The sequence below is a fragment of the Phaethon aethereus genome (genome assembly GCF_964289735.1).
Source record: "Phaethon aethereus genome assembly, chromosome: 3".
NCBI lineage: Eukaryota > Metazoa > Chordata > Aves > Phaethontiformes > Phaethontidae > Phaethon > Phaethon aethereus.
The window spans coordinates 128061982-128086367 of NC_138576.1; the positions used below are offsets into that span (position 1 = coordinate 128061982).

Consider the following 24386-nt stretch of genomic DNA (forward strand, 5'->3'; position numbering starts at 1 on the left):
ATGTCGGACACCCGTCGGCGGGTGAAGGTCTACACCCTCAACGAGGATCGGCAATGGGACGACAGGGGCACCGGGCACGTCTCCTCCACCTACGTGGAGCGGCTCAAGGGGATGTCGCTGCTGGTGCGCGCCGAGTCGGACGGTGAGAGCGTGGCCGGGGCTGCGCGGAGGCCTAGGCCGCCCGCCGCCGCCCGGGCCCGGGCCTCCTCCCCTCGCTTCCCGCGGCACCGGCCCTTGCCGCGCAGCCCGCCCGGCTCCGCCGCCCCTCGCCGCCCTGCTCGCCAGCGCGGGCACCCGGGTTTGGCTGCTGGTGTCTTCCCCCCGGCCCACGTTGATCAGGGGAGACCTCAGGGCATTATTGTTATTTTTTTCTCTTTCTTTCCTTTAGCTTGCGGCTCCGTTCAAAGTTCCTTTCCCTCGACAAGCCGCAGCAGTGTTTGCCACCGTTGGCCCTAGACCTTCCCCCTTCCAGTTACCCTAGCCGGCTGCGTCTCTTGACTGACTAGAGATGAAGTTGTTATGCGTGACGACATCTTGTTCGCTTTCAGAACAATTTTGTTCTCTTTTAAAGTGTTCTTGTCCTCCCTTTCCTGCTACTATAAAAAGTTGTTTGGTTCCCGCCCCCCCCGAAATTCACTGATTGTTTTCTGGAGTGATCGACTTGCATGGCGTTCTTTGTGGTTTATTCCACTTTAAAGTCACCTTAAGGGTCTCTTCTGGAGGGGGGGAGGGTACACGCTGGCCACTTTGTCGGCCGACAGGTGCTAATGTGCTAAATAAGCCACCTAAGACTGGTATAAATTACTCTGTAGCTGTTGCCAGGATACATACACTACTTGCATACACAAGATAAAGTTCCTGGGTTTATAGTATCTAGATGATTCACTTCTGAAGGACAGTTGAAGGAAATCAAAGCAAATGGCCCACGTGGCTTCTGTGGGCAAAAAGCATTTTTATGCTGGGCAGCATATTACCTGGTGCAAATTTGTGTAGGTTTGCTAAATGGCCTTTAAACAAGCTAGTTGTCACGCCAGGTTTCAGGAGAAGAAACACTGCTGCAGAGAATTTTGGTCTAAATTAGAAGAGAAAAATATATTTTAATATGAGTATTTATGTTGTATTTTGTCTTACCTGGCTTATTTTAGGGAATTATGTTTGAAGAAGATGGTTCTCCTGGGCTTTCCGTAAGATACAGATGAAGTGGAGCTTATGTTGGCTGGCACATGGGTGGTTGTTTTAAGGTGCACGGAGATGTTTATTTTGTTAAACTCAGTAAATATCTTTTCATACCTTTTTCAGGTTCACTGCTATTAGAATCGAAGATAAATCCAAATACTGCATATCAAAAACAGCAGGCAAGTATTACCGCTAGGCTTTATTTTTTTCTGATTATTGATGCTGAGGAATTGTTTTATGCTTGCGCTAATTAGGTTTTTCAGAAAAAAAGCAAAGCAACATGACAGGGAAGTTTTGATAGTGTTTTTCATAGAGGTGAAAAACTTGCTTAGAAGCCTGTAGGTGCTTTAGTACTTAACTTTCTGGAAACTAAAATGTGGGTCCCCTAAAGAACCCTTTTGGACTTCAGGCTTTTAAGAGAATATATGCAATTTGGACAAACGTTGAACTCATTACAGGAAAAGCATCTAGAAGCATATACATTTAACTTCCTGTCTCCATCCCAGGTTGTATGAAATAACTGCTGAATTAGGAAGGCAAAACTTTGGCCGGCTTTGTTACTGTGTATTTACTTCTTGAGTTCTTTTTCTGGAAATAACACAAAGGAATTTGCCTTTCTGGGGCTGCTTTCATTGTTGCTGTTTAGTTTTTGTTTTAAGCCTCAAAAAGTTCTGCTATCCTAAGTAAAGTGACTAGCCGTGGTGAGACTTACTCGCACAGTTGTGTTTCCTGGGGATAAGCCTGCTGCAAAACAAAGAAGTAAAACAGTTGGGAGCTATGTTAATAGGCCGTTTTTGTTTCATCCACTAAAAAAATGAGCTTTACAAAGCTCTTTTGCTTTTATTGCTTTTATTGCTTTTTCCTTTTTCTGCATTAATTTTTGGTCTCTCTGCCTACATTGTTCTAATGGTTGTTACTGGGGTTTTTTTTTTCTGTCTGTCCCTTTGTTCTACAGTAGATTCTCTGTTCCTTTTGTTCAGTGTTTTATACTGCTCTTCATCATTGTGGTATTTAGAAGTCTTACAGCACTAAAAAATGGTAATTTTGTTCTTCCTAAATCATGAAGAGACAAATTTTTAAGAATTTTGTTTGGTTTGATTCCCCCCCGCCAGTGGAAAGGTGACAAGTTACATTACGAGAATTTGAGGAAAGAGACTTTGTTAGCTTTTGAGCACAGGTTGGCTGACTTAAGCTTAGGAGCAAGTCAGAGTCTTGGGCCTGGCTTTTCAGAGGCTCTGTTTTCTGTGGTTTCCACTTTTCACTCATTAGATACTGGTGGCTTTAGTCAGGTGGATGACAGTCGTAGGCTTTCCATGGCAGGCCACGCTGGGGAAGGAGGATGGTCTTTATGGAGATTTGCAGCGTTCCGAAAGTCAAGAGCCTCGAACTGCTTCCTGTTTAGTAGAGGAAACTAATACATAATGAACTACAAATGCAGATTATGTTACTGTAAAATTTCAAATTGCTTCCTATTGCAGTCTGTTTTCTGAAACTTTATACAACTGATTATTTGAAAGCCTTCTTTACTTAATTGGTAGTGAAGTTTCAAGTGACTTAAGTAGCTTATGTTGTCGTTTTTCTTGTGGAAGTCTTTGTAGGTTGTAGTTTTGAAAATCTCACGCTGAGGTTTATTGTGGTTGGCTTTTATTACCGATTTTAATGCTTTTGTGTCCTTGTGGCTGAAAGCGTCTGCTTCACTGTCCAGTCTTTTGAAGAAGTTTGGTTTGGGGTGGTTTGTTTTTTCTGAAGAGGAATAGTGAGTGGTGATTTCCAGAGACAGGTTCTAGGTTTGTCTAACCTCTGAAATCATACAGCTTTTAGTTGACAGAGCTTTGTCCTCAAGTTTTATGTGCTTCCTTCTGAGTAGCAAAAAGCAGACCTTAATGTAGCATTCCCATGCTTTTCTCAGTTCGTGAGATTTCAGTCTCACCTCTGAAAGATTGTAGTGTTCAAACCTGGGAGTCTCAGGAGCAGATCCTTTTTAAAAATGGTGGGAAGCTGTAGGCAAAATATTTTGGTTAACCGGAGGTGGAGAGGTGGTCTTTCCTCAGTGTCCCTACTTGAATGTTGGAGTCCATTACGTTGGTAGCCTGCAGACTAAGAGGCTGTAGTGATCTCTCTTCCACTGGCCAGAGTGCAATTGCAGAGTTTCACTAAGGTCATCTTGGGCTTGGGGAAGGCTGCAAGGTGATGCAGCTTGATGGAAACGAAACGTGCCCTGCCTACGCATCTGTCTTCATGTAAATTACTTGAATGGACTTACAGGATAGTTACTTCTAAAATTGTGATTTGCATAACAACATTCTGTGAAAAAAGAAAACCAACTGATTTTTACTTGCTGTGCATCAATCTGTGATTCCCAATATTACGCTGCTTGTGCTAAGTAGTACTATAATTATTGACTAACTGTAAACAGGGCAGGCCTGTTATCTGCCTTCTCGAATCATGTTTGTGAGCACTAGCTTTCACACAGAATTCAATTCTGTCAATGCGTTAGGCATAGTATAAACATGACCTCTTTCTCAAGAAAAACAGGACTTGGATTGGACATGGGTGCCAGACTGTTCAGCATGCATCATAAAAGAATCTTTAATTGCATTTATACAAAGAACGTGAGAGCCTGAAGAGCTTTAGATCCCTCCCTGGATCTTGGGGCATAGGCTTTGAGAGTAGCATACCTCCACTAGACACCCCATATTGTCAAAGGGCAGGGTCAGATGCATTTTGGAGGCTCTAGCAGGAGCAGTTTAAGAAGTTGTTACCACACCCATTTGTTGTTCCACCCTCTGCTTGAGGTCACTGTTCCCTGGCAAAACTGGCAGAAGAGCGTGTCTTCAACGAGAAATCAGATGGATCCGTTCAGGAGCGTTGTTCCTCCACCTCCTCCAACGGTGATTTTCAGTTGCACGGCTGTGAACACTGCGTTCTGATGTTAACTCTCCTTTAGGTGCATTCTACCGTTTTCAGGTCCGGGCTGAAGCATGTGTGCGAATAGGGTTTTTGCAGAGAGTTGCCATCGCTCCTTGTGACAACAGGCAAAATCAGAGTTACTCGAGGCCAGGATTTAACACATTTACAGGGGTGCTGTTAAAGCCAGCCTGAGCAGTTGCCAAAGGGCTTTTTCACTCCTCTTTCCTACTAGCATGAGTATTCATGTTCCTGTGTGACAGCTTAGATGTAGGAACCGATTCAGTTGTAATACCTCTTTTTGCTGGATTAATTTTTATTGACATGTGTTCCCCCGTCTGGTTCACTGTACAGCATGCTTGTGCTAGAATAAGAGGGGGACAAGGGGCCAGTGCAGGAACAAGGAGAGGTGGAGTAGAAGATATTGTACCAACCAGTACTGGCACTGAAGAGGGTTTTGAACTACTCTCTTAGTTTAAATTGTTGTTCTGAATTAATCTCTTCTGTTTGTCTCGTGTTGTGTTTGAGTGAATTAAGAAACGTGGCTGTTGCTCGTTGACTGAGCAGCGTGGCTGATGCCAATCTAAGCGCGTGGGAGTGGTCGTCTCTCACAGCAGCCAGGCCTGGAAGATGCCTGTCTGTGGTCTTCGTGGGTTGTCTTAGGTCATGCAGGAAGCGTACGCCAGATGAGCAGGTTTTATATTGGTATTGGACAATTGCTTTCTGATGGAACTACCTTTTTGTCTTTCAGAAATATTTTTGGAGAAACTTATATAACGTCTGCTTTGTGTGGGCAGTACAGACGGTGATGAGAACCACTCAGTAACTCAAGAATTCTCACAAAATTTTTGAGTGCAATCTCTGTGGATGCACGCAGTCATTTGAGTTACTGCACTATATCTCTTACTTGACTCATTCTGGGCTATGAAGAGGACTTCTTCATGTACGTGTCTGTTCGCTGAGGCACCTCTGACTCTCAGCTCACCTGGAAGTGTATTGATTTTGAGTGTCAGGGCATCAGTAATTTCACAGAACATTTCAAGATAAACATTTCAGATTTTGAGTTCTGTAACAGCCGTAAAATTGTACATAAGAATTCTTTTTTTTTTTTTTTTATTAGCCTCTAAAGGGGAATCAGATCAGGGAGCTGATCAGACTTTTCAGTTCCCACAGTTGACAATTAGTATTTTTTCCTTGAAGCTCAGTTCAACTGCTTACTCTAAAATGGCACACTGTAAACACAGAGATTCAGCTATCCATGAGCTGGAGATGAGGGTGGACAGCTGTAAGCAAAAAGCATGTCAGCTATATGAAGCTGTACCGTTTGCACATGTGAATCAGAGCCTGAAAGCAGGCAGACGACCTATTAATATTTGTTGCTGTAGGACAAAAGTGCAAGTGTAATATAGGGTAGTATAGGTAGTATAAACAAACAATGCTCATGAACAGCATTAAAACCATATTGCAGTGAGCTCGGTTCTTTCCAGAACGGGGCAACTTTGTTTGTGGCCTGTGATTATGTTTTGGGAGAAGGAAGCTTGTCTCTTGGTAGGCATTTGTCGACAGTGTTGCTGTAAGAAAAAGATGTTACACTAAACTTCGCTTTTTTTTTTTTTTTTCTTAAAACCCTCAAGTCACCCAACTAGATACGGATATTGAGAGTTTAAGATTACTGTAGAAATGAACTGAAGAATTAGTGCTGTTTCAGCGATGCTGGTTTTCATTCACGTTCCAGAGTGATAACTGTAGACAGCTAGTAAGTTGTGTTTGTTGAGACAGGCTCGTGTTTTTCAGAGAGGGGTGCTGATGGAAGAGTTTGCCTATTGTCCCATGCCAGCTGCTTGTCAGTATTCCCGACCCAAACATTAGTCCCCTCACATCTGCCAGTGGAAATACTTGAGTGCTCTCTGACCTCTTTAAGCCCAGATAATTTTGTTTGTTAACAAAGGTCTGTTTAAGCTGTCTAAACTAACCTGATTTTGATCAAAAAGGATTAAGGAATGGTGATTCAGACAGTAGGTTCAAGAGTGGCGATGATCATTTGGTATTAATTATGTTTTTGTCCCCTCTGTCTTTGGCACATACTTGAAGGATAGTGACCAAATGGCTGTTGTATGATACCATGTCATGGATTGGCCTTTTAGCATAGTGAACACCTTATAGATAACGATCGATCAGTTCATCGTTTCCTGTCATTTGGTGCACAAAGGGAACCAAGAAGTACTTTTGGAGTAAAGTTGTGAAGGAGCAATGACGGATTCTGTTTCTCGTTGGCCCTGAAGTTTTCTCAAGTATATCGGGTATCTGGAAGCCCGTCAGATATTTGCTTGTGTTTGGTTGCTAAGCCTTAAAGTATCACTTTGAATATTTTGTTTACAATAGGAGTGATGCATAAGGCAAAGACTTCAAAGCCTTGATAAGTTGTGTGGTGAATATTGACCTTTGTAAATGTGAGAAGTAAATTACCTTATTGACCACTAAGCAAGGGCTTGCTGGTGTTTAAAAAAAAAAGTGTGGTAATGGTTCAGGAGGTCAACAAACGTGGCAGAATGTTGAACCGTTTTGTTGGAGCTCATCAAATGTACTGCAAAGTTAGCAGAGAGCTGTTCAGTTTGAACATTTTAACACAGAGGTGAGTTTCCTGTAGGATGCTGAACTACATATTTGAATGTTGAAGCATAGGCTTACATTCCTTACAGTACAGTGCAAATGTCCTAATAAAATCTCATCAAAAAAACCTTTTCAGTCTGTTCAGAAATTCCAGTGGATCATCCAGATTCACTGTGCAAGTGCGCAGATTGAATTGGTAGAGGCAGTTGTAATGGAGGAAAAAAAAAAATTTGCTCAAATGAAAATACCTGTTGGCAAGATGTTTATAACGTACAAGTTGTATATTATTCAGGCTTTATGTCTTTTAATTCAGAAGAAAATACTTCAAGTGTTTGGTTTGCTAGTGAGGCATTATTTTGCACGTTGCTATGGTTGTATTAAACTCTTTCTGAGGAGGAAACACTGTAATTTTGTATTACTGTTTTTACTTTCTTAAATTTGAAAAGGCTTGTTACATTGCAGATTTTCTTCATCTACAATGTGTGCATTCCCTTTTCAAGACTTGGCTCAGAAGTATGTTGTAAGAGAAATGCCATTATAAGTGTTTCGGATATGAAAAAAAAGTATATGTAAATGTACAATATGTAAGGTAGTGGTCATTAAATAGTGAAAAAGAAGGATTCTGTCCCTTATGGCAAACAGGTAATTTAATATTTTAGTGGCTTATGTTCTTTTTTGACAATTCGTCCTGGTTTCAGCTGGAAAGAGTTAATTTTCTTCCTAATAGCTGGTATAGTGCCGTGTTTTAGATTTAGTATGAGAGTAATGATGATAACACACTGATGTTTTTAGTTGTTGCTAAGTAGTTGTAGTGCTTAGACCAAGCCAAGGACTTTTTGGCTTCCCATGCACTCCCAGTGGGGAGGTGCACAGGATATTCCCTACCTCAGTGTATAAACCGGAGTTGGCCTTGGGGCAGGAATCGCTGCTCGGGGACGGGCTATCAATCACTGGGTGGTGAGCAATTGCTGCATTGTGCATCACTTGACTCTGTATATTCACTTATCAGTAATATTATTATCATTATTATTTCCTCTTCCCTTGCTGTCCTATTAGACTGTTTTTATCTCAACCCATGAGCTGTCTTTTCCCCTGGTTCTCTCCGCCATCCCACCTGTGGGTCTAAACGATGACACAAGTGTAACATTATAATTATTTCTTCTTTAGTCATATGACTTAACGGCATACAGATTACTCTGCAATATAGACCTGTTTCAGAATCTTTTTTTTTTTTCTTCTTTTGTCTTAAACAGGACACCCTGATTGTTTGGTCGGAAGCAGAAAACTATGATTTAGCACTGAGTTTTCAAGAAAAAGCTGGCTGTGATGAAATTTGGGAAAAAATCTGCCAGGTGCAGTTAACTTTAAATATTCTGTTTCTTCCAGATGTTTTGGTGTCTTCTGCAACTTCATGTATTTGTTCTGTGATTTTTAAACCTACTTGTAAATTAAGCATATATTCATCATTATTTTCTGTGGCTTTTCTGTGCAAATTGCCACTATTCAGAACACTGTTTGTTGCTTTCATAATTGAATTTCATGCTTTTGAAAAATCAATGCAATGAAACTCAGGTTCTAGGCATTTTAGAGGTTTTTGTTTGTTTTTATTAAAAAGGGGGGTGCCAGAGTACCATGTTTTAATCGTCCTTCTCTCAGGTGGCCTTAGGAAGCTGGCTTGTTGGAGTGTGGTGGAACTGAAAACGTGCTGTAATGCGTAGGGAGCTATAGACGTCACTGTGAGAGACAAAGAGGTGGCGTCGCTGTATGAGCTCAAAAATGTCAGTGATGTTTCTTTCATCAAGACCCAAGTCTTATTGACTATGTGTGTCTTGTGGATATTTTGATCTTCATTGTTTTGTCACGAAACAGTTCAAAATTTACACTTTTGTCTCTGGAAGTAACAAGTCAATGGAGTTGTGCTTATGTGTACTTAAAAGAAGAAACCCGGGTTTTCATGTTGGAATTTATCATTACCTTATGAGATACCTTTAGATGCATTTTTAATCTTAGCATGTTTGGGGGTATAGTGTCTTCTCAGCCAGTTCTGAAATACTGTTGTTGAAAGGAACCGATCCTGCTAACCACAAGTGTATGCACCTAATAAATAGTCCAGGTTTTAAATGTGGTTTTAAGTTGGGGCTGAGCTGATGACCCGTCAGAGGGAGGTCTCCATGTGATCAGACAACATAAACCATTAGCCTTTGGCTCTTTCATTGGACTCCAAAACTCTTCCTGCTCCGTCCTTTGAGGCTCCTGTGTAACATGTGATCCTTTGAGGGAGTTAACAAGAGGAGGTTATGAATTCTGGACTGGATCATTGGGGGCAACAAAAAGTATAGGATGTATGAGAAGACTGGGGAGAGGAGTTAGAGGGGCACACAAAGCGGAAGGAAAGTGCAGAGTGGGACACAGTTGCTTCCCTCTTTTCTTGTTCAATTTTGGTATTTGTGACGTTTTCCTGCCTTTGTTCTTGGTCTTTTTGTTACGTTCCACTTAATGTTGGTATAGCTGTGGGCTCTTACTACGAGTTTATGGCTTCAAACCCTTCTGTTTGAGACAGTGAAAGAAGGTTTTTTTACGCCCTTCTTTTCTTTTTATGTTTTGTGCTTGTCTCCAAGGTGCTGCAGACTTCTCAGCTGCACATACACTGCTAGGGTTTGGTTAGGTTTGGTGTGATTTCATTTTTTGACAAATGTACTATTGAGGATAATAGTGAGTGTAGAATTTAGAGGCAGCAAACTTACTCCTCTGCACAGCTAGACATTTTCCAGGCAACTGAAGGTATAAAAGTGCTTAGGCACCTGTATTTCGGTCACTGACTTGATGTTTTTTAAGTATGCTTTGGGATGAGATGGTAATTGTGCGCGCTCTCTTCTTAGGTTCAAGGTAAGGATCCTTCAGTGGAAGTCACACAGGACCTTATTGAGTCAGAAGAGGAACACATAGAAGAAATGCCTGAAACTAGTCCTTTGATTGACCTTCCTACTTGTGAACTCAACAAACTTGAAGAGATTGCTGACCTAGTTACCTCTGTTCTCTCCTCACCCATCCGTAGAGAAAAGCTAGCACTGGCCTTGGAGAATGAAGGCTATATTAAAAAACTATTACAGCTTTTCCAAGTCTGCGAGAACTTAGAGAACACTGAAGGCTTACATCATTTGTATGAAATTATTAGAGGAATTTTGTTCCTCAACAAAGCAACTCTGTTTGAGGTGATGTTTTCTGATGAGTGTATTATGGATGTTGTTGGATGCCTTGAGTATGATCCTTCTTTGGCTCAGCCAAAACGGCACAGGGAGTTCTTGACCAAAACAGCAAAATTTAAGGAGGTTATTCCTATAACAGACTCTGAACTCAGGCAAAAAATCCACCAGACTTACAGGGTACAATATATTCAGGACATCATCTTGCCGACACCATCTGTCTTTGAAGAGAATTTTCTTTCTACCCTCACTTCCTTTATTTTCTTCAACAAAGTTGAGATTGTCAGTATGTTGCAGGTAAGTGGTTTTTAATGTGGTATAGATGGATTATGTATAGATACCTGTCGCTGTAGTTTCAAAATTGATTACAGCTCTTTAACGCTGTGTAAGTTAATCACGCACGCTTTCATTTGCGTAATGTTTTGAATGCTTCCCTTTATTTCCAATACCTTTTATTTTTTTAAATGGTAGATTTCAGGTGCGTATACTAATATTTTTTAATGGGTTGTAAACACTTAAAGGTTCTTCTCCTTGATTCACAAGCAACATATGCATTTTGAGCTTGTTTTGTATCGCTTTTTAGGGAACTAGCAACTTCTTGTATTGTCTATCGGGCACATTTGTGACATCTTTATAACAAATTCTGAATCTGTGGTTCAAACTGCTATTATCTTATGGTACTAATTTCAAATGTTCATATTGTAGTATAAAGTAGGGAATTAACTGTGGTGGTTTTTGCTTCATGCTGATATCCAAAAGTAATAATTGATAAATAACTACCATGTAACAGTTGATAACCAACATGATACAGTAACCTATACCAAAAAACTTTCTGCATACTTTGTAGTCAGAAGCAGGCTTAAAAGTAGTTGGGTGTGACAACCAATCTGGACTGTGGGAGGAGCCTTGGGAAAGAGCTGTGTGAGAACTTCATGACATTTCGGGTATTTTCAGTTCATATTTTGCTGTGCAAACTAATGGGTACCAAAGTGGTTTTATTCTGTTTCTGATCCATGTCCTTAGAAAAATGGTATGTTTGCGTAGAACAGATCATGACAAACCTGTCACTTTTGAGTGTGGATAGTCTCTGTGAAAAAGGAAGATGTATCGAGGAGAAGAGGGGGGTAATGAAAATTGTGGAAAGAGGCAGGCACTGGAAGAGTAACGTTTCAATGAGGAATATTTCTAATGAATGCAGTAGAGGACTGAGGGGAAAAAAAACAAAAGCTGAAGAACTGCAGAGAATTACATGAATAAGCTTTTGGGCTTCTTTCTACTTTCTTCTTTCTGGTTGAATAGCAGAAAGGAACTGAGAAGTAAATCCCACTTGCAAAACTAATGACTTTATCTTAAAGAATTCCCTTTTTATTATTTTGCATATATTACTTTTCTAAAACTAAAAATAAATTGAATATTACCCTCCTGAGGCCACAGTCCTGTTTCCACATACAGATTTTTAAACTCTGAAGTTCTTCGCTTTTCATGTAGGCTTTACTGTACTGAATATTTAAATGTGCCTTAACAGAAAACTATGATTTCCTGTTACCTCTAATACTGTTTCTTCAGAAGAAAGTTCTGAAATCCTCTGACAGTTCTTTGCCACTCTGTCACTGCTGTCTTTGCCATAGCAGAGAGAGTATATGGCACATAGGTTTGCCTGTCTGTTTTAAAGACTGTAATTGAGACACGCGTGATGATTTACAAATAATCTTGATACTTGTATCGTTTGAGCTGCCTTGAGAATTACAAACTAAGACGAAAGCACACGTGGAAGAGATGTTAGTGATAGGACGCTTGAGGAAAATTGCATGGTGGTACGGACCTCAGGTTCAGGACCATTTTTGCAGTCCCCTGGCATAAATCAGCTTTTTGTTGTGGCACAAGAACTCTAAAGCTCCTTTGGGTTGGGTGAACACGTTCAAAGTCTTGTTACCCTAAATACACCGGCAAAGCTCCCTAGGAGAATGCAGTTTATAGGAGTAACAGATTGTGTTTGCTGCGGCAGTAAAGCTCCTTTCTACGTGCCGCGAAGCAGTAGATCCCCGTGCTGCTGTAGGTGAAGGGCAGCCATGTGGGAACCTGAGCGAGCTTGGAAAACAAACGGAGACCCATCCCGTGCTTTAGGACATCAGGACCGCACTGTGCCGCAGCCTTAACGCAAGCACGAGGGCTTTCTGTTGCCAGGTGTTCCGTAGTGGGGATTTTCTAGCCTACTTCTTGTTGGTTGTAGTAGGGGTTTTGTGGTGTTGTTTTTTTTAACAGGCTTAATTAAGCTGCTACAGCCATCAAAGCTTAGAATAAACTATTAAGTCCATGTATGTTGCACTCTCTCTGATGTTGATTCCACGTATTGTTTGTTTGTAAAGCACTTCTTTCCCTGTGTCTTAAAATTTTCAGGAAAAAAGTGATGTGAGCCTTTGGCTGGCATTCCTGTAACAACTCTGTATTATGTTAGCCTCATAAAGCACACAGATTTTAGCGGCAGCGCACAGAAAAATAAGAGAAGCAAGCACCCTCCTCATTATGCAATGTACTGTTTATACATATTTACTGGAATGCTGCTATCCTGTTCAATGCATAAGTAAAGTTTATAAGTTGAATCAGTACAGTGATACATAATTTTGTAATGCTGTAGCATAATGTTACCGTTTGCTTTAAGATTGATATTGCATTTGAAAGGTAACAGAGACATCTGATTTGAGAGAATGCCAGCGCTATTTTCCATGTGAAGCAGTGCAGAGAAATCATGTACAGAGAGGGCAGGAAGTGCCCAAACAGTTGAGAGCTGATGATGTTCAACCTGGTCTTCTTGTACCCCTTGAGTTTTAAGCAATGGTGTAACTGAGATGCTTAACAAGAAGTGAAATGTTGTCCTATATACACTTAAAAATAAGTATCTTTTGGCAGTGGAGGATCTGTATATGAAAAGCAAATAATACTCAAAAAAGTTTTCCAGATTGGAAAAGCTGAACTTCCTGTAAGCAGGGGAGCTTATTTTGAGAACAAGGTTAATGGGGACATGGCTGTGGCAAACTCATAATGTGTTAATCTAGTCACCCTTGCATAGGTAGACTGAAAAAATGTTTGTGATGCTGCAGATCCAAAACAGGGTAACCGATAGACCTGTGATGTTAACGGTGTAGTGCGAACAGCATAGATGCAGCATGGTAAAAATTGTATCTTGATTGGCAGTTTCTAGTGTAGAAGTGTATAGGTTGCCTCCTGGGAAGGTTACATGCGAGGTGTGGGGAGGGAGCCCAGAACAAAGACTGTTGTTTTCTGTAATTGTGATGCATGGTGGGGTGTGGAAAACCATACAGTGAATGCGTGGGGCAGGGCAAAGCTGTAAACCACAGGGGGTGGCATGGCAGAGAAGGAAAGGGAATGACACGTTTTAGTAATCATCACCTGTGCTCAGTGTAAGGTGTGGTTCTGGTCTCTTGGACCTGCTTCTGCTGTGCAGAATGAGTACTGAAACAATAGATTGGAAGTGGGCCTCCCAAATGTGTACTCTTGCACTTCTCTGTTTTGTGATAAAATGTAGGTGTGGAGAAAAAAGAAAAAACCCAACCTTATCTACCAAATCTACTAATGCATGGGGTTTTTGTTTGTAATTAAGCATCGTGGTTAAGCTTAAATTAAGTTTGACTTTCTGCAGTGTGGGATCCAATAAAGATCGATGTTTCAACTTCCAAGAGGCATTGTGTAAGTCATATTCTTCTTATGTGTTACACAGGAAGATGAGAAATTTTTGTCTGAAGTTTTTGCACAATTAACAGATGAAGCTACGGATGATGACAAACGATGTGAACTGGTAAGTCAGTGGTCCTGGTAGTTCTTTGAATGCTTCACGCTAGAGATGAAGTAGAAGTGCTGAAACCGTTCTGCGGGTTCTGCAGTCATTGAGGTATTTCTAATGTAGCTCAATCTTCATTTATGAACTCACTCAAAAAATATTTCTTGTGAGGTAAGCTCTGATTTATTTTTTCTAAATAATTATTTTATTGTTGAGAAAATACTAGCACTAAGCTGATGTCCTAGATTTAAAGGTATACTTTCTTCCAAGTACTCTTCAACATACCATATCACGTACATTTGTCATATAAACGCTGCTTTTTTCACTGTACTCATTCAAGAAGATATTTGAAGTCCTATGACTGAGGATTACCGGTAGTCTCTTAATATATATATTACAAACATCATTTATCCTTGAATATGCTTATCTGCTCTAAATTGCCTCGTTAAAATCTTGCTTTCAGCAAGGGAAGCGTCTTTATCCTTTCAAACAAAAGGCACTCCACACAGGAATGTAAACCCTTCCTATGCTAGATGTGATAAAATAGCTACAAGGGGACTGTGTCTCTTTCTGAGGTAAATTTCAACCTCTTAAATGTGTTTGGTTTTACTTTCTTTTGCTTTCCTTTGTTGTTGAAGGTTGGAGGAGAAAGGACTAGAATAATACCATTTGCTAGGGAGGCACATAGCAGCCAGTACACAAATTCTGATAAAAAAGTGTAACAGTTTCCTACTTTCAGAGTGTTTTCTGAATCAAATACACCTCAAATTATTTTTTCTATATGATAGGTTAACTTTTTCAAAGAATTCTGCGCATTTTCTCAGACGTTACAACCTCAGAACAGAGATGCATTTTTCAAAACATTGGCAAAGTTGGGGATTCTTCCGGCTCTTGAAATTGTAATGGTAAGTGAAAACTTCAAGCTGCTTTTAATAAAATTAAAAAAAAAAACACAGCTATTTAACCAGTTTTTCAGATCTGCTAGGGACCTTTGTGTAAGTTTGATTGGACAGTTTTGCACTGCTGAAAGTTGAAGTTTATTGTAACGTTCAGAATCTACAAGATGTCTACAGTTTTCAGAAGTAACCTAACTTTATTGCTGTTACTGGTTTTACTTTGCATGACAGAGAAGTCTGTGGTAAATGCAGTCCTTTTGACAATGTAGTGTTAAAATTGAAAGATAACTCTCTTTTTCATATGGCAGCTTGATTTTTTTCCCCCCCTGCCCCCCGCTGTTGGTGGAACAGTGCCAAAGGAGTATTTTTAGATAATCTTGAACTGTTAGCTTGTTGCTCTCCGAAAGATCACGTAATGCTGTCTTTTCAGAGATATAAAGCAGATAAATCTATCTTAATCAGCAATATGAAAACATTATTTTTTTTCACTCCTTTGGTTGAAGCAGCTAGTGCTGCCTGACCGTTGCAATTCATACACCAGTGCTGCTGTTACTCAGAAACTATAAACTCAAGGTGTCTTGTATTCTAGAGTAACCACCTGTGAACTCAGCAAAGGATGCTGGCTGTTAGGAAAACGTAAAAGTCTTATAGCAGTTCGGTGATTGGATGAACTCCAATCTTCTTATTCTTTCCCAGGGCTAGACCGGTTTAAATGTTTCCTGTTATATTAATATTTTAGGCTTAGAAATGGTACAGTTATCAGAAAAAATAACATACCTTAAGGAAAATGACTAATTCTTGTCGCATATAAATGCGTACAGAAACTTTTGTACAAATTGATTTGTACAGTTGGTTCTTTTGTGTGAAATTAATAAACTGTGGAAAACAGGGACAGAATATTAGCATCTTGGATGTTACAGCAAGTAGCATGATATAATCGTTTCCTGGTTAAATTAGGGCTATCGGATTCCCAGAAAGCCACGCATTCTTCTTAAAGGAGGGAAATAGTGGAGAAAAGATTTTGCGGGTTTATTTTTTTTTTCCCCTGTAACTGTATTACTGTGTCTGTCATAGAAACTTTTGTAATAAAATGCTCTCAAAACTTCTAACTCCCTTTAAAAAGCTTGGCAGCTTTACTTGGTAATAAATACCAAACTTGATTTACTCTAATAAATTTTTCTCTCTCTCATTAGGGAATGGATGATCTGCAAGTTAGATCTGCTGCTACAGATATATTTTCTTATCTAGTAGAATTTAGTCCATCCATGGTCCGAGAATTTGTAATGCAGGAGGCCCAGCAGAGTGACGATGTAAGTAAAAGTGTCTTGGAGTTTGAATATACTAGTTCTAGAGCAAACAGGGAAAACCAAACAAACAAACCAGGAAAAAAAACCTCTCCAGCATCTGGGATACAGTTAGCTCAAAAATGTAGATACTAGAAATATAGGAAAAAGTAGATTTAAGATAGAAACATTTGTGAGCGTGTTGGTGTTCCATGCGTTTACAGTAATAAGGTTGTAGGTCTGCCTAACAGTGGTTTTAGGTGAGCAGGTGTGTGCTTGATAGAACTCCAGTGTCTAAATGCAGCTCTCAATTTTTCTGTCTCAATTAAATTAAAACAAACAAAAAAAAAGAAGTGATTCCACTATTGAAACTGTGTCTAATTATTTTTTTGTTGGTTTGTTTGGGTTTTTTACAGGATATCCTCCTCATCAATGTGGTCATTGAGCAGATGATCTGCGATACTGATCCTGAACTTGGGGGAGCTGTTCAGTTAATGGGGCTCTTGCGTACTCTGATAGATCCAGAGAATATGTTGGCCACAGCTAATGTAAGAAAATACAAAGGGGTAAAGACACTTTACTGTCTTGGCAAAAACTAAAAGCCTGATACTTATTGCTGTTTGTGTGGTGGAGGATTAAAAAAAAGAGATTTTTATTCTTTTTTGACAGTGCTGTGTATGGTCTGGTCCTGAATCTAAACAAGCTAAAAAATAAGCTAAAATTTCCATTAATTTTTGATAAAAGGTATCTGTCTGTAGTATTATTGTGTGAGCATTTAATAAGCTAAGCAGTCCTGTGCTTTGGTGAAGTAGCATATTTGCATCCACGGTGGGGTTTTTTGGTGATGGCAACGTTGGTTTGATGGTTTTTGGGTCTTTTCCCGAAATAAAGAAATATGTTTTATTTGAGTAAAGATAATGTTGCAGGACCAACCAGAAAGATACAGGGAGACCTGAGGGAGTCCATAGAATTATTTGTGGGCTGTCTTTTACGTTGCTACTCTTCCTTACTTAAAAGGAAGCATACAAATGCAAGTATTTAATACAGTTATATTTCTTTTAGAAAACAGAAAAAAGTGAATTTCTTAATTTCTTCTACAACCATTGTATGCACGTTCTTACTGCACCGCTTCTGGCTAATACATCAGAAGATAAATGTGAAAAAGGTAATGTTACTCTTTTTTTCCCTCTCTCTGCTGTCCCTACCCTTGTTTTAACTCGTGTGAAGTTTTCAAGTGACTTGCAGTCCTGGTAATGGGGATAAGCCTGTGGTGTAAGCTGGGAACATGCTGCTGAAAACTCTTGTTCCCCCAGTTGACAGGGGTTCTGTGGGCAGAAGTTTTAATAGCCCTTCATTGCAGGTTTGAATGATAACGTATCTTTATGCGTATCTCCTTGATGGGTATTGTTAATTGTATACTAGTTTTACTTTGAGGAATATCTGCTGTAAAGCAGAGAGTGTCTTTAGTTCACAAGTGCTTTTAGAAAATAGGTTTACAAAAATGCGGAGACACTCATCACTGATTACATGATTGCAGGCATCGGGTGTGCTCAGGTGGTTACCTCCAAAGAGTAGTTTTCACTTGGCTGTAGTATAGAAATGCTGAAAGAAGTCTCTTCAAAGAAATACAACTTGGAACTTCTTTGTCTTGTTCCTTTTTTAATTTGTCCTGGTGACAGTAAAAGAATTGGCAACTTCTGTTTGGTACACACAAGTAACGCTCACTAGTTTGCCTCTAGGGCTTCACAAACAGAAATTTAACCTCATTGCAGCCTCTTGTCAGACTTCTTTCTGAGTACTCTTTCAAGAGATTACCAAGTACACATTAATTTGATTTAAAAACATTTCTTTCATCACACCCATCTTCTCATATTAAGTAAAAAAAAAAATGTTTTATGTATTTTATATGAAAATAAGCAGTGTAGAATATCTATAGTACTCCTTTTATTATATTATTTGGAAAATTTAGAATAGGCACTTTATTTTAGTCTAGGTAGGAATAATATTCCTAAGTATTAGATGACATATTTTTACCTAGTTAAAACTCGTCATCCAAATTGAATATAGAAATCTCATCTGGCATGCATTCTTCTTGTATATTTATTTCCCTATACCTTACAGAAACTTTTGGTTTTATGGAAAGTTTGAACAGCTGGTAGAATTGATTGTTTATCCCATCTTTTAAATGGACACAGTGCTTTGAAAACCTTTTTCTGACTTTAATTTTATTTTCTATTTATCAGATGCGGTAGTTGGGTCCACTAAGAGTAATACAATTTGTCCTGGTAAGTTTTAATTGACCTCAGGTATCGAAACTTGTCTTCTATGCTGTGTATGGTGGTTTTGGGGTTTTTTCCTTTTTTTTTAAAATCATTTTTATTGAAATGGATGTAGGTGCTTTGCTTCATTTGAAATGACAGGAAGCTGAAGGAACATTTACATCTGCTTTTGAGTTACTGGGTTTCACTTTATTTTTTTTTTTTCCCCTAGTCAACCTTGCTACTGAAAGCTTACATCATTGTTAACAGAACATGTACCCAAGAGACGTAGCCGAGCTTTTACAGTTTGGATTTTTATCTGTGCAGGATTCTTTTTTGAGCATTATGAAAAGGCATTGCTAATTAGGTTCACATGAATACAGGTCTGACTGGCTTTAACTACATGCCATTAGTCTGGATTGCCGTGACCAGTATCCTAGAAGTCGTCCCACTGCCAATTCAGGGCGATTTTTGTGACTGGGGAAAAAAAAAAAAAAAAGCCTGATTTGTGTGTGGTGTTTTGCTCTGACCCAATGTCCCGCTTCCTAAAGCAATCCAGTGTGCCACTAAAAACACATCAGGAACTGTAATAGCAGCTGAGCTTGCTGATGATTTGGTCCATGACAGTACTTAAGGTATTAATTTCTCTTTGTAGATAATTATCAAACGGCACAACTACTTGCCTTAATTTTGGAGCTGCTTACTTTTTGTGTGGAACACCACACGTATCACATCAAGAATTACATTATGAACAAAGATTTGCTAAGAAGAGTGCTGGTCTTGATGAATTCAAAGCACACATTTCTGGCCTTGTGTGAGTATGGAGCTGTTGTGATTTCCTTTGAGGCTTTGTACGTACCATGTGGAATGTGTACGACTACAAGCGTGTACTTAAATCGAAAATTCATGTTAATTTATTACTGACTAGATGTTTAGTAATTTTGAAAAAAGGTAGCAGATGTCTGTTCATATAGACCACTGCAGTTTGTGGTGGGAGGAGAATGGTATTTTTGAAGTCCACAATGATCCTTTCAGATATTTATGACAGTAAGGACCATTTGTGACCAGCTGCCTTCTCTCATTTAGATGGAAACACTGCCATTTCTTAACGTCATAAATCTAGTGCTCCTTGTGAAGAGTGAATGAAATTTTGTCATCTGTGGTATTTAAAGAATAGGGGCTGGTTCTGGGAGGTGAACACAGAAAAAGCACAGGAATGAGCTAATAATTTAACTTCACACGTACTGAAGTTTACTGCAGCTGTATTTCAAAAAGAAATTAATGGACCCTGATCACATTCAAATACCCAGGGAAGTCAGAGAATGAAAGAAGGGTTACCTGTCAGCAAATGTTTCTTCTGAACTTTCAGAAAGTGCTTTTCAATGCTCTTGGCTTGGGGGTGCATCTTCCTCTCAGTAACATCAGTCATTTTCAGCTCTTTCCAAGAGAAGCAGATTGGAACCCTGGCATGCAGTTATTAAATTCCTGAATTTCTTTCTTCGTGTAGGTGCTCTTCGCTTTATGAGGAGGATAATTGGCCTAAAAGATGAATTTTATAACCGTTATATCACCAAGGGAAACCTGTTTGAACCAGTTATAAATGCTCTCTTGGATAATGGAACAAGGTACAATCTCCTCAACTCTGCTGTGATTGAACTGTTTGAATTCATCAGAGTGGTAAGTTAAGCAGCTTCTTCAGCTCTTTGCGTGTATGTGGCATCTCAGGTCGAAACATGGCATGCAAATCTTTCCCTTGAAATAGTATATTATTACTTAAAATCACAAACTAAAAATTCCGTAGATAGGCAAATAGAAAGGAGCCAGTAAGCTGCTTCTTGCTTATTTTACTTGGTTGTCCCCTCACGGAATATGCGTTGGCCCTGTTTACATAAAAGTCTGCATAAAAGTATCCTGGAGATTAAATTCTTCCATGTGGTTGGATGCGTTGTTTCTGGACCAAACTTTGAAGTGAGGCATTAAGTGAAATATGTCACGTGTGAGTAAATCTGGGCATTGCTGGGTCTAAATGAGACTAGTTTGACTATAAATTTGATCGATCGTTGTCCTTTAAAATTCTACACATGCGCTTTCTTAGCCAGTGTCGGCTTTGAATCAGTAGCTTTTCCCCTGGCAGCGTTTGTGGGAACAATGTGCATGTGGGACAAGCAGGAGCGCCCGGTTTGTTGTTCTGCTGGGGTAGAAAGCATGGACTCGCAGCAGCTCCTGAGCCACTCGCTGCGAACGCCTTGGTGTGTGGGAGTCTTCTCAGGCAATCTCTGTGGTCCGCAAAAAAGAAGGGCAGTTTTTAATTGTAGGATATCATCGCTGCTGTCTTTTCCAGCAAGAAGAAAATACGTTATGTCTTCAGGTGCCGGTTGTGGTATGAAAGTTAAGATTTGCCTGATCTTGTGAGACTTGTTAGAGGGTGCCTGACCAAAAGGTGCCTCATCCCACATGTGCCCACTGTAGTTACTGAGGTCTAGAAAGAGCTGAAACTGATGGGGAGAGCGGGGCACAGCTAAACTCCTGTTTTTTCTCAGGAGGGCTTAATCCTAGACAGCAAGCATTGTGGTTGAATCAAATTATCACAAATTGAATTGGGACAGTACTGAGTATATTGTCCATTTATATGGGAAATTTAATAACTATTTCTAGATTTCAGCTTTTTTATTAAGGAAAATCTGATTACTTCACATTGTTCTTTACAATAAAGTTTTGACTCGACAATGAATCAGTTACTTTTAAAACTAAACTCTAAAGCTTTCTCAACTTCTGCATGTTAATATTTGAGGCTGAAACCCTGTTTTGTTCTTATGCAGGAAGATATTAAGTCCCTTATTGCACATATAGTTGAAAACTTTTACAATGCACTTGAATCTATCGAGTATGTTCAGACATTCAAGGGACTGAAGACAAAATACGAGCAAGAAAAAGACCGACAAAACCAGAAACTGAACAGGTACAACCCAGTTTCTGTGTTCTGAGACTTCTCCTGAATGCCATTGTGTAGCATCTTCTTACTGCTGGTTGGTTTTTTTCTTTCCTAGAGGGCAAAAAAAGCAGAAGGCTGGGATTGGGGTTGCCTTTCCTTCTTCATGAAAACTTCCTCAATTAGGGTAGTGCCCCGTCTGACTTTCCGTGTGGCCTACTGTAGTACAGTTCATGTTTGTCAGTGTATTAAATGTACATTCCAAAAACTCTTAAGCTTGTGAAGAGCAGAATCTTCTTCTGTCGTTCAGAGTTAGGATTCAGTCTGCCTTACTGTCAGCTGGGGTTTTGGCGAGGTTTACATTGCTGGTAGAACCGGGGACGGAGCTGGACTGCCTTCCCAAACACTGGATTCACTCTAAAGCATCAGAAGCCATTTCTCATCCTGGCTGCATCTGAAACAGCAGGCAAAATTTGAGTCGCTTCTCATGTGTCTCTTACAGTGTTCCATCTATATTGCGTAGCAATAGATTTCGCAGAGATGCAAGAGCCTTAGAGGAGGATGAAGAAATGTGGTTCAATGAAGACGAAGAAGAAGAAGGTGAAGCTGTTGTGCCTCCAGTTGAGAAGTCAAAACAGGAGGATGATTTTCCAGATAGCTATGAAAAATTTATGGAAACTAAAAAAGGTATTTACTCCCATTTCAGCTTGGCAGCACTGGAAGGGCTCTATGGCAGATATGTGGAGCATCATGTAAACAAAACAGTTGCTTGTGCTCTGTATCACAAGCAGGAGTAAGGGAATTCCATGTAGCAGGTAGTGAATTACTCATATGTCTTTGCAAGCTAGCTTAGGATTAAAATAATGAGTTAAATTGCTCCAAGTGTGCATCTAGTTTAAGTGACAGCCAAAAGCAAAGCTTTACATGTACTTGTATGTGCCGAGTGAGCAACATCGCCAGGTCCGCAGTGTCTGTGCCGTTCTCAGTTGAACACTGGCGAGCTCAGATGAGGTCAGTAGGTGAGCTGGTGGTCAAATGGAATTTAAGAAAAAAAAATATGCTGTGGTGTGGATTGTACTCTGTGGTGTGCGGCTGATACTTAAGTATGAAAATGTTTGTCCCTCAGCTAAGGAGAGTGAAGACAAAGAGAATCTTCCAAAAAGGACTTCAGCTGGGGGATTCAAATTCACTTTTTCCCACTCAGCCAGCGCAGCCAATGGTGCAAATGGTGCAAACAGTAAATCTGTGGCAGCTCAGACGTCACCAGCAAGCTCCAACGGCTCCTCTTCAAAGAACACAACCCTGACCACAGCAGTGACAGCCACGAAGGTGGGAGAACTTGTACAAAAGCTGCTGTCCTCGCTTCGGACAGCATCATAAGACTTTAGCGGTTGCAATGTGGTAAGGTTAGCATTAGTCTCTAGGCAGGGTATCTTATTTATGTATATATTCATTCAAAGCCCTGTCTAGTTAAACCCTTACTAGTTTTGGGGAAGGTTTTAAGGAGGTATTGGGTGGGACTGGAGTCTGTTGGTGATCTGGTGGGCACAGTTTAATCTTGCATCTTCTGCCTAATTTAACCGCTCCCACTCCTCTACTTTTACTGTCCAGTTGCTGCTGCTATGTGTGGGATATACAGAAGAGATTGGGGTGCTTTTCTGAATTATGTTAGTGGCCCCCCCCAGTCAGGGAATTAAGAAGTGGTTTTAAGCAGGTGAGATACAGTAAGTAATAATTCTGAGGCCAGATCCAAAGGAGCAAGGAAGTTCCTGTACTCTTTTTAAGCTTGAGGTTCAGAAACATTCTCAAGACAAATGGGTCTTTGAATGACAAAGCATCGCCAAGAAACCTTCTGCAGGCTTCTGTGTCCCAGAGAGGTTGGCTGCAGGTTATGTACTAACATTGCACATCCCTGGGTATTTTTTTGAATGTGAGATGTTCTCCCTCCCCCCCCCCCCTTTTTTTTTTTTAATTGGCAGGGAAGTCTGGTTGGCCTAGTGGATTATCCTGACGATGAAGATGATGATGAAGAGGAGGAGACATCTCCACGGAAAAGACCTCGTCTGGGTTCATAAATGAAACCAAAACTTTGGAAGAAAAACTTTTATTATGGGGTTTCAAATGCTGCAACTGTTTTAAGAGCTAAAAAGAATCTGATTCAGAAAGCTTTCTCCCATGAGTATATAAGATAAATACAAGGAGTAGCAAAAGAAACTCAGTGTATCAGCTAGAAAGGGTTAGTTCTGTAAACACAAAGCTTCCAAGGAACTTAATGTCTTTCTAGTAAATAAGGAGTCTGCCATTCAGGCTGTCAAAAAAAAAAAAAAAAAGTGGGTTAGTATTCACAGAACCTGGATGATGGCTTCTCAGCAAGGAAAGTCTCAGGTGTCGGGAGGGCAGGGGGAGGGAAAGGTATGGTAAACACTTTTTAAAAAATATTGCAGGGTTTCCCCAGTGTTTAACAGAACTAGTTAAAACAAAAAAAAATTCAAGCTTGAATTTGGAACCCAGTAATCTTAATTTTGTAATGGTGCTGTCAGTTGTGTTCTTTTAGCAATGCCTCTTTTAAAAAAATTTTATGGGAAAACTAATTCTGTTTGCATAAGAACAATCTGGATTTTGGGACCATTTATTACCAATTAAATCGCATTTCTCATGGCTGGAGGGAGGGACACTGCAGTTATAGTGCATGTTGAGTTGTTTAAAACAGTTAAAAGTAAGTTTTAATTTGTATTTTTCAAGAGGAGAAAATGGAAGCTGGCTTCAAAACGGATGGTTTTGCTTGGTTTTTTGATGAGACATCCAATAATATCTATGCCAAGGAATGATCGCTTCCACACTATCTCCAGGAGCTGCTTGTGTCAAAGCAGTGCGGTAACACGGCACACCGGGGTAGCCGTCGGCTTCACGTTGTGGACGATACCAAATTCGAAGCACTGTGTCGTTAGATGAGCTGTCTCAGAGCAGCGAGCCATTTTCCTGGTTGTGAGTTTAAATTGTGTAGTTGAGGTGGTAATAAGAAACACTAACGGGTTTTTCATAGCGATGAATTTAGCGGTGTTTTAACACCAGAGTCACTTTGGACCAAGAGAGAATTATTACTAACAGAACACTGGTCTTTGAGGCAGAATCAACAAGCAGCACCTCAATCTGGGTGTAATACAAAAGCTGCTTTTTAGAAAGATAAAAGCACATTCCACGTAGTAGGCAAGCGAACTGCAATAAAAATAGGTGAGCTGACAGCGAGTTGATAGAGGCAAACAGTCCAGGTTTTATTTTCAAGAGCAGCAAGTGAACTGTAAATATTTTAATGTTAGTTTGCCCATAT

General features: G+C 39.9%; 1 protein-coding gene across 2 annotated transcripts; it reads left to right on the forward strand.

The window, feature by feature from the left end:
• PPP4R3B (protein phosphatase 4 regulatory subunit 3B) lies at window positions 1-23695 on the forward strand (the record flags this gene model as incomplete). 2 transcript variants are annotated; one of them, XM_081997729.1, is made up of 16 exons in its annotated part: window positions 1-142; window positions 1300-1355; window positions 7947-8045; window positions 9573-10193; window positions 13633-13710; window positions 14481-14597; window positions 15782-15898; window positions 16288-16419; window positions 16934-17036; window positions 18115-18156; window positions 18785-18943; window positions 19637-19806; window positions 20949-21088; window positions 21561-21745; window positions 22185-22387; window positions 23038-23695. In XM_081997729.1, 16 exons carry the CDS (start codon window positions 1-3, stop codon window positions 23131-23133), a joined length of 2460 nt encoding a protein of 819 aa, XP_081853855.1. In that variant the 3' UTR covers window positions 23134-23695. The 2 variants fall into 2 exon arrangements, with proteins under 2 accessions (XP_081853855.1, XP_081853856.1); XM_081997730.1 differs by lacking the exon at window positions 18785-18943.
• Window positions 23696-24386: the final 691 nt, after the last annotated feature.